The sequence below is a fragment of the Alosa pseudoharengus genome, unplaced genomic scaffold, assembly GCF_046254945.1.
Source record: "Alosa pseudoharengus isolate Yale_2024_CS ecotype anadromous, Long Island Sound unplaced genomic scaffold, YU_APseudo_1.1 YU_APseudo_1.1_scf_14, whole genome shotgun sequence".
NCBI lineage: Eukaryota > Metazoa > Chordata > Actinopteri > Clupeiformes > Clupeidae > Alosa > Alosa pseudoharengus.
The window spans coordinates 33,077,689-33,087,744 of record NW_027468609.1 but is presented as its reverse complement, the minus strand read 5'-3'; the positions used below and the strand labels follow the sequence as shown (position 1 = coordinate 33,087,744).

Genomic DNA, 10,056 nt, shown 5'->3' with positions numbered 1-10,056 from the left:
GAGAAGAGGAGAGGGATGGCAAGCAATCGGAGAAGGAGAAGATGGAGAGGAGTGTGGAGGACACACAGAGAAATATGGGTGGATGGAGGAAGTGTGTTGAAGATGGATGTGAGCGAGGAGGACACTTGCAAAGAGATGGGGTGAGAGAGAGAGGAATAGAGAGAGAGAGAGAGAGAGAGAGAGAGAGAAGGAGGCAGAATCAAGTAGGAAAGCAGAGAGATACACAAAATGGTGGTCACTTTATTTTGCTGTGTCAGAGTGACGTGCTCCAAGGTAACTTACATATCAAGGATGGTGTGTGTGTGTGTGTGTGTGTGTGTGTGTGTATATGTGTGTGTGTGTGTGTCTATGTGCGTGAAACCATGTGTATGTTAGCAGGTGAGGAAAATAGCCACCTGCATGCCAACACATGCTCTGTCCGTAATCGTTACAAAAACAGCTGGTGAGGTCTTTGCAGGGTAGTGAGTCGGTAGTTCTCCTCCATTAAACCACGCAGGCTTCCAGACACTGGACGTGTAACACTGAGACACATAACAGAGGTGAAAGTAGGGAGCAGTGGGGTGTGTCAGTCTCTTAATTCATCTGGCCTCGGCCTCCTGCTCACTTCTTGGCCTTGCCCTGTGCAGCCACCGCCTCCATGGCCTTCTTCACAGTCTCTGCGTCTCCCAGGAACGCCATGGGCTTGATGGGCTTCAGGTCCTTGTCCAGCTCGTAGACGATGGGGATACCGGTGGGCAGGTTCAGCTCCATGATGGCGGCGTCAGACATGCCTGACGTGGAGGAGAAACAGCGAAGAGGGATCGTGAGAGAGAGAGTGGGCACAGTGGAAACATAAATAGTACGTGTGGAGTCCGGGGGTGGTTGTCGACGCTTCGGCAACTTGTTCAGATTTTGATAGTGGGTGGTGTCAAAATGTGTTGCTGACTGGCTTTGCTTTTAACGTCTTCCTTCAGCTTGACAGGAGTACCATTCACCTCTGCACAAATCAACTCGAATCAAAGCAGCTGCTTGCAGCTCAGCTTTCATGGTTGACTTGAGCTGTATTATATCAGGCATCATCATGTCCCTGGAGAGTACTCCTGGACAGACTCTAATACAGGAGTAGGCTACAGTAAGCTAAATCAGACCCCAGTAGCCTTAACCTCGTACTAGTTCCCTATCTGACTGTGACCTTCTAGTGGCCCGTTGACCTTTACTGGCCTTTCCTCGAGGTCACTCTAATTTCTGCCAGTCTATCCAGCTCAAACAAAATGCATATGGATAAAGGTCGCAACTGTAATGGGACTCTCAGCCCTTTGGCTTTACCTCTCCAGGCCTGGGAGCAGAGGGCCGCTTCAGGGCTATTTATAAACACCCCGCTATCTGGTCATGGGTACATGGCATGTACCCATGGTTGCATCCGCTCTACTGTACTCTCTGTGTGTGTGTGTGTGTGTGTGTGTGTGTGTGTGTGTGTGTGTGTGTGTGTGTGTGTGTGTGTGTGTGTGTGTGTGTGTGTGTGTGTGTGTGTGTGTGTTTGTGTGTCCACACAATAAGGAGTGTGTCCAGTCAGCCTTCTCGGCTTGCACTGAGCTAAGGTCAGCCCTGACAGGATATATAATAGTCGAGAGGCATGCAGGAGTGTTTCTGAGCAGTGGCACAATGTGTGACAGCTGCTATAATGAAAACAAAGAGGCTGGGTCCTAGAAGCTGGAGACAAAGGAGACGGTAGGCCTATTCGCTACGCTTGAAAGAGATTAGAAAGAACCTGGCTGATTTCTGTCTCAGACTTTTCAACCTTGCTTGAGTTTGGTGAAGTTCACTTTTTAGTTTCTCACTTTGCCCCCTTGAATGAGTTTCATGTCAGGTTGAAGTACTCACCCTCCAAATGCTTCACAATGCCACGGAGACTGTTGCCATGGGCTGCGATGATGACGTTCTTGCCAGCTTTGATCTCGGGAACGATGACCTCGTTCCAAAAGGGCAGGGCGCGGGCAATGGTGTCCTTCAGGCTCTCACATGTGGGCAGCTCTCCAGCCTTCAGGCCTTTGTAGCGCCTCGACTGGTGGGATGAGAGTATTATACAATTGGTCACTGACACAACAGCACATAAGCTCAAGTTATGAAACAGAAAGCCCCCTGGCTGTTCAAAGATGTGATAGTACTTCCACAATAATAACCTATTGCATTTCTTTATCTATCATGAAATGCAAGATGCTTAGGAATGCTTTTTTCATGCTATCTATGCTCTTATTATGTGATATTGTGACTGACTGTTTTGTCTTTTTGTCTGTAAGAATATCCTTACCAAATCACATGATCCTGCTGGTGGCTTTGATAATTATCACTTGAAATATGCTCAAACATATTTTATATTGATATTTCATTGAGGCAGCACCTATTTGATGTTGTGCCTGTTTATGACTTGTAGTTATATGAAATGGGATATCAGTATGGGACTGGAAGTCCATTACCGGTACCGGTTTACAAGTCTACCTCCAGCCAGCTTTTCTCTCTCTGAGTCTCTCAGCTTGCTCACCTCACTGATGATCTTGTGATAGCCATGGTCTTTGTCCATGGGAGGTGGTGGGATGTCGAAGGAGCGCCTCCAGATCTTGACCTGCTCCTCTCCGTGCTTCTCAGCCGTCTCGGCCTTGTTGAGGCCCGTGAGGCCGCCGTAGTGGCGCTCGTTCAGGCGCCAGGTCCTGTGGACGGGCAGCCACATCTGGTCGGTGCCCTCCATGATGGTCCACAGGGTCTTGATGGCGCGCTTGAGCACCGAGGTGTAGCACACGTCGAACTTCATGCCGGCATCCTTGATGGCCTGGGCGCCACGCTTGGCCTCCTCCACGCCCTTCTCGCTCAGGTCGGCGTCGAACCAGCCACAGAAGCGGTTCTCCTGGTTCCAGGCGCTCTCGCCGTGGCGCACGATGACCAGACGGTGTGCAGCAGCCATTCCGTTTGTTCAGCCTGGATTTCCGTACGTCCCAAATGCACAAAGCGCAGCCTTCCCCTGTGAACGTGCACCCACACACACACACAGACACTCTGACAAGCAGTGATCCCCCTGTGCATAAGCCCGACTCTTTTTATAGCACAGTGGAATGTGGGCCTGCTCGGATGCCAGATAGCACCTGCCCTCCACCAATACGAATGGCTCAAGCCTTAATGGACAAATGGCCTCAGCCAATGAGCAACTGCAACCCTTGAGAGTTGGCCGAACATGTTCTGGCTGGGAAAGGGCAAAGGTCAGGGATACAGTGAAAATAGCAACTTGACTTTTAAACTGACAGAGGTGGAATAAAAGTGTAAAGTTCAGAGTTAGAGGCTGAAGGTCTTTTTGTGATTGAGAGATTCATGAACATGGCTCTGCCACTTTCACTAACAAGACACATTCTGAAACTTCCAACCTTCTCCCATTACATCCGCTCTACCCTCTTTTTCTGGCCTTTGTGTGAGAGACAGCCAGTACTGCATAGCCCTCCTACTGTAAACCTATTGCCTTTAGCTGCAGGGTGGCACCATCTGAAGAGGTCAAGTGGCATTCCACTGGGGGCAGACATTGATATTCAGGCGAGATGCTGCTACTCTATCCTGCAGTCACAGGACAGTCTAATCTACTAGCCATGTCTGAAGAGCTTTTAAATGCCAGGAGACGGAGAAATACCTGGATATCTTGCGAGGGACCTACGTATGATGCACTGCCTGAGAATAACATTACGCTGCTCACATGATCTGGGATATTTCCAACAAAGCTTTGTTTGCTTTGAGCATTGCTCTGCTGCAAGACATATCAGCTCAGTTATTTTTACCAAGGAACATCCTTCACTGGAACGTTTTTTTGTAATAAATATATTCCCTGTCTTTAGCAAATTGATTCCAACTTAAATTGATTCCAACTGAAATAATGGCTCCATCCACAGTCCTGGTTATTCACTGCATCAATGCAGACACACACTCAGACTCTTTCTCATTTATTCAGCATACACGGTTACGGATCTAAATGGATCATTTCCCTTTGTCTCGCACACGCAGTTCCCCCTAGACACTGTGCCGAATATAACATCTATCATAGAATATGAAGTAAATAAACTTTCTGGTCTGGTGTCAGATCAGGATATTACCTAAAGATAGTATGGCAGTTTACCTGATAGATGACTATAGCTTCAGAGGAAATTCTATTTGTCACAGCACCAGGAAAAGGCTGATGTAGCAGTATGGTTATTTGCCATTAAGACCTTAAGGCAATAACAAATGACTTAGCCATACTGTCAATCAAACTGAATACAGAATTATTTACAAAAGGGTAGGGGAAAAGACATAACTTGAGCTATTATTAATGCTAGCTTGGGCTTCTGGCTAAACTAATCATCGAGTGACACACACACACACACACACACACACATACACAAACACACAAGCTCCAGGAGCTCCAGGAATGTATTATGTGACGTAATCAGACGTAATGCCGTATACTGAGATGAGAGAGGCAGGTGCTTAGAGGAAAGGTGAGAGAGACTGTTTATAAATTAATGAAACTGAATAAAAGGGATCACTGGAACAGGGAATAATAATAATAATAATAATAATAATAATAAAACAAGACTGCTATATGCTCAGACAGTCATCACAACTGTTCATTAAACTAATGAGACATTGAACCTGCTCAAAAAGTTTCCACTGAGAATATGTGGCTGAAAACAAAGACAGCGTTAGTGCTGATGCTCCTTGGTCTGATTGTAATAGATATGCCAAGTCATTGTAGCGCTTGCACAGGGGTTTGCACTGGGCTCTCTGAGGCAGCATCAGCACACAGTACCCCCCTCTCTTCCTCCTCCTCCTCCTCCTCTTTCCTCCCCTCTCTCCTTCCACCCTGTCTCCCATTCCTCTCCACCGAGACCGGAAGTGCTGGTCAGCAGCACAAGACTGTTGACCAGTCAGACTTCTGTTCCAGTGGGATGGGTTTTTTTTTAAACTAACTAATCAACATAACAATAGAGCCATTTAACAAACTATACCTGTAGGGACAGATTCATTGTACACAAGCTGGGACATTGGTAATTCTATGTAATATGTAAACACATAGATACATTCATATATGTACATGTATACCTACCGTTAAAACTTTCCATACATCCATATGCATACATTCATACATACACATATACTGTACATGCAAACATGGATACTTACAGGTACAGCCATATATACCAACATACATAAGCATACAGTATGCTTAATTTAGTGTGTATGAATAAGACGGACATCATACTGAGCGTGGGAAAACACTTGATATCCATAATGCACCACTCTTTTGTCCCAAGCAAAGAAGTGTGTCACTATACTGTAGGGCATTCAAGGTCTGTGGATGATAGTCTCAATTTGACCAGCAGAGGGAGTAGAGCTGCATTATTAGAAATACAGCAAAGACATACCATCATCCTACAATAGTAAACTCATACACTCTCTAGTTCTCTCACTGACATTATCCTCTCAGTATCCTCTCACTGATGTTAATATTGCTATCAAAAGGTGTTAATTATTGTGATTATACATTTTCTCAAGAGTCTAATTTGTGTGGGAAAGTGCTTTATTTTCCGAGTGACCTTGGAGGTGAGGTTATTCTAGGCAGCCGAGAGTTGGAGGAAAGCTAATCTCTCTGGGCTGGAGCTGTGCTGCTCTTCCTCTTTCAGACTCTTTGTTTCTGCACCTCCCTCTTTCTCTCGTTCCTCTCTATATTGATCCCGCAGAGTCAGGCTTTGGAGGGGGCGGGTGGAGGAGGAGGAGGAGGAGGAGGGGTGTGTGTGTGTGTGTGTGGGGGGGGGGTGGGGGGTGTTGGAGAGTGTGTGTGCGTCAATGCTTCCCCACCTGCTATAAAAGCCGAAGTGTCTGCAGCAGTCGAGCAGAGCTGAGCAGGGCTCCGGTGGACAACCAGAGGCAGAAAAGAGACCGAGAGATAGATCCCTCCATCGCCACCATGAGCTACGACCCGTACTACCCCTCCTCCTACAAGCGATGGTACGGGGACAGCGCCCCGCGGCCGGCCCCGAGGACGCGCTCCTCCACCCGGGTCATGTACTCCACCCACGGGGCAGCCCCCCTCTCCTCCAGCGCCTCCTCGCGCCTCCACCACTACCTGTCCCCGAGCCGTGCGTCCAGCACGGCCGCCATGGAGCTGGACCTGAGCCAGGCGGCCCACATCAGCTCCGAGTTCCGCGTGGTGCGCACGCAGGAGAAGGCCCAGCTGCAGGAGCTGAACGACCGCTTCGCCGGCTTCATTGAGCGCGTGCACGAGCTGGAGCAGCAGAACCGGGCGCTGGAGGCCGAGCTGGGGCTCCTCCGTCAGCGGCACGCCGAGCCATCGCGCCTGCGCGCCCTCTACGAGCAGGAGGCGCGGCGCCTGCGCGACGCCACCGAGGAGGCGCGCCTGGAGCGCCAGGCGGCGCTGGAGGCCCGCGAGCGCGCCGAGGAGGCGCTCCACGGCCTGCAGGCCCACTACGAGCAGGAGGCGCTGGGCCGCGAGGAGGCCGAGGGCAAGCTGCTGGAGGCGCGCAAGGCGGCCGACGAGGTGGCGCTGCAGCGTGCCGAGCTGGAGAAGCAGGTGGAGACGCTGGCCGACGAGCTGGCCTTCCTCAAGCGGCTGCACGAGGGCGAGGTGAGCGAGCTGCAGGCGCAGGTGCAGTACGGCGCCCACGTGGCCGTGGAGACCGAGGCGGCGCGGCCGGACCTGTCCAGCGCGCTGCGCGACATCCGCGCGCAGTACGAGCGGCTGGCGGCGCGCAACATGCAGGCGGCCGAGGAGTGGTTCCGCGGCAAGGTGGGCTCGCTGACCGAGACGGTGGCGCAGCACAGCGACGCCGTGCGCAGCTCCAAGGACGAGGCTGGCGAGTACCGCCGGCAGCTGCAGTCGCGCATCCTGGAGATCGACGCCTGCCGCGGCCTCAACGACTCGCTGGAGAAGCAGCTGCATGAGATGGAGGATAAGCAGAGTGGTGAGATCGCCGCCATGCAGGTCAGTGGTGGTACTGCAGCTAGCACTTGTAGTTAGCAATAGTGTAGCAATAGTGGGCTAGCTTTTCATTTAATGACTTCCTATTGTCAGTGTATTCTGAGGACTCTTTTGAATATGAATCCAGGTTCAGATTATATACATTATTTACATCCAGAACATATACATTGAATAAATATATCAAGATGGGTTGCATCCTCATACAGTATCATGCATGCTATTTATTGTTTCCTTGCAGGACACAATCGGCCAATTGGAAGATGAGCTGAGAGCCACTAAGGGGGAGATGGCTCACTACCTGAAAGAGTACCAGGACCTCCTCAATGTTAAAATGGCCCTTGACATTGAGATTGCTGCATACAGGTACAGCTACTCTAAACCCTCCATGGCTATGTAACTAAGACATGCTAAAAGGTAAAACCCTCAGAGTAAAAACACTTGAAAATGTTTCCCATGATGCACCTGTGTTTCTTCCAGGAAATTGCTGGAAGGGGAGGAGTCTCGCTTCAATGTGGGCATGGGCGGTGGCGTGTCCAGCCTGTACTCCCACAGCCTGTCCGCTGGGCCTGTCTTCTCGCGGCCTCTCTTCTCCAGCATGAGCTCCGGTGTCCCCTACCTGCTCAGCTCTCGCCTCCTCAGCTCGTCCTACTCCTCCGCTGACGAGGTCATCACCTCCGCCCAGGCCCCCAAGGCCGAGGCCACCCCCACCAAGGAAGAGGAGGAGGAGGAGGAAGAGGAAGAGGGAAAGGAGGAAGAGGAAGAAGTGAAGGAGGAAGAAGAGAAAGAGGAGGAAGCAGAGGAAGAGGAGAAGGGAGAGGAGGAAGAGGAGAAGGAGGAAGAAAAGGAAGAAGGAGAAGAAGCCGAGGCGGAGGCTGAGGCTGAGGCTGAAGGTCAGTCTGATCTGCTTCCTGTATATTTGTTTACTATTGTGTGTAAAAATACATATTAGGATTGTTTATCACATACCATTCTTGGTATTTTCTCTATGCATATTCATTAACTAAGTTGAATTTGAAACAGAAATACTATGAAACATGTTGACACATTCCTTTGTCTTTTTCAGGAGGTGAAGAGGAGGACCAGAAGGAGGAAGGTGCCGGAGAGGAGGAAGAGGAGGAGGAAAAGAAAGAGGGAGAAGAAGCAGAGGAGGAGGGAGCCAAAGAGAGCGTAGAGGAAGGAGCTGAAGAAGCAGGAGAGGAGGAGAGCTCCGACGCGAAGGAGGAGGAGAAAGATGAGGCTGCAAAAGACGAGGGGGAGAAGGAGGAGCCCGCTAAGGAGGAGGGAGAGAAAGAAGCACCCGCAAAAGAGGAGGTGAAAGAAGCCGAGGCCAAAGCCGAGCCAAAAGAAGAGAAGAAAGCTGACGTGAAGGAAGAGAGCAAAGCGAAGGAGGAGAAGAAGAAAAGTGATGAGAAGGCCAAAAGCGAGACGGTGAAAGATGAAGGCGAGAAACCCAAACCGGCCCCAAAGGAGACTGTGAAACCGGAGGAAGAGAAGAAAAAAGAGGAAGCGGTAAAGAAAGAGAAGAAAGATGAGAAAGAAAAGAAAGACGACAAAGACAAGAAGGAGGAGCCTGAGAAAGCCAAGGCCAAAAAGTAAAAGCACAGGATGCCAACAACGTTAACCCCCTTCTACACGTAAACCATATGTGCACACCTGACAAACGAGTTAAGACATGACAAATAAACCTCTGCAATGTGCTTGCAATTCTGGTGCTTCAACACAATAGCCCTGTTTTTCAGTGCAGTACTGTATCAAGGCTCAATAAAGTACAATAGATCAGTTCATACCTATACTGTAAAGTTTTGGCCACACACTAGGCCTCTGACTATGTGACTAATTATTGTGAACCAGCTCTACAGGAACAGAACCTGTCTTCAGAATGTTGAGCACTACTGCTAATGCAATAAAATCTCCCTGAACAACAAAACTGTCCTATGTCATGGTTTCATTGTATGTGATTTTATGTGATAGGATGTAATCATTCTAGTTAATCAGACTTAACAATCATCATGTTTGTGCATTAAACTGCATGATGAGCAATGCAATGGCTAACATTTTATTCTGATAATATCTAGGAATAGTCTGACGAGCCAGACCCACATTAAAATTAACATTTCTGCCGCTAGAGTGCGTCTAGATTTCTAGGCTAATCTAGGAACCAACTGGACAAAAATAGGTTAAAATAAGCTAATAGGTAATAGGTTAAGAAGACTTGAAATCTAAAAAATAAATAAAAAAAACTTGAAACCTAATAAGGCTAGTGACAAATGGTCAGAAAGGGCTTTAGGTTTTGAGATACCCCTACCGGAGGTAGAACTAAACCCAACAATGTTTTTCCTCATCTCTAAGGTCTCCCATATATGAAATGGATTCTTGGGTAAAAATATTTTACTGCTAAGATTGTTAAATTAACAGATATTGTTATACACCCCAAAACCAAAAAAGGACAAAAATATAGCCTGTCCGTATTGGAGTTAAGGCATATAAATTAGTGCAGATCAATCACACAAGCTCTGAGAGCTTTGAAACTTGGCATGTTTATATTCAGGGAGTTGCTTTACCTACTAGAAAAGACTGGATGTAAATATCTTGATGTATGGAATGAATAGAGACATGTAAACATACACCTAAAATAAGCGGACATGCAAAAAATGAATATCTATGCAGAATGTTTTCATTTACTTTAGCTGCTTTACCAGGGATTATCATAGAAACACATATGATGGCTTGTTGGAAAGGTGGGGTTGTACTGAACCCATCAATACCAAATATGTAAATATAGTATGACAAGTTAGGGTGTTCTGTCACTCAATGTATGAGGTGTCCAAAATGAAACACTGGCAAAATACAGTCTCAAGTCCAAATCACATTATCAGTGGTGAGAAGAATGTTGACACATTCATTGTTACGGCAAGGTAAGTGCTGCTCTATATTTACATTTAATAATGATACATTTCATATGAAACACAGATCCAATTGAATCAGGTTAAAATTGGAATGGAACACCTTTATTAAAATATTTATATTCACTTGAATTTTGTTACTTTTTTGAATAATGGAAAATAATA

General features: G+C 47.9%; 2 protein-coding genes across 2 annotated transcripts; one reads left to right on the top strand and one right to left on the bottom strand.

The window, feature by feature from the left end:
• Positions 1-220: 220 nt before the first annotated feature.
• On the bottom strand, positions 221-3,022 carry pgam2 (phosphoglycerate mutase 2 (muscle)). Its single transcript, XM_076284741.1, has 3 exons — positions 2,519-3,022; positions 1,861-2,041; positions 221-770 (listed from the first exon to the last, which is right to left on the bottom strand). The coding sequence occupies exons 1-3, from the start codon at positions 2,933-2,935 to the stop codon at positions 601-603; spliced, it is 768 nt and encodes a 255-aa protein (XP_076140856.1). The 5' UTR covers positions 2,936-3,022; the 3' UTR covers positions 221-600.
• A 2,934-nt stretch (positions 3,023-5,956) lies between these two features.
• Positions 5,957-8,874, top strand: nefla (neurofilament light chain a). The gene is made up of 6 exons (XM_076283436.1): positions 5,957-6,991; positions 7,227-7,351; positions 7,466-7,853; positions 8,075-8,143; positions 8,207-8,461; positions 8,848-8,874. The coding sequence occupies exons 1-6, from the start codon at positions 5,957-5,959 to the stop codon at positions 8,872-8,874; spliced, it is 1,899 nt and encodes a 632-aa protein (XP_076139551.1).
• The last annotated feature ends 1,182 nt before the right edge of the window (positions 8,875-10,056 follow it).

Coding starts and splice junctions, on each gene's coding strand:
- nefla (XM_076283436.1), top strand. CDS start 5,957: ATGAGCTACGACCCGTACTACCCCTCCTCCTACAAGCGATGGTACGGG. Junction 7,854..8,074: donor AAGAAGGAGAAGAAGCCGAG/GCGGAGGCTGAG, acceptor GAGGACCAGAAG/GAGGAAGGTGCCGGAGAGGA. Junction 8,462..8,847: donor AACCGGCCCCAAAGGAGACT/GTGAAACCGGAG, acceptor CCAGCTCTACAG/GAACAGAACCTGTCTTCAGA.
- pgam2 (XM_076284741.1), bottom strand. CDS start 2,935: ATGGCTGCTGCACACCGTCTGGTCATCGTGCGCCACGGCGAGAGCGCC. Junction 2,042..2,518: donor ATCACAAGATCATCAGTGAG/GTGAGCAAGCTG, acceptor TCATCCCACCAG/TCGAGGCGCTACAAAGGCCT. Junction 771..1,860: donor CATTGTGAAGCATTTGGAGG/GTGAGTACTTCA, acceptor CCTCCACGTCAG/GCATGTCTGACGCCGCCATC.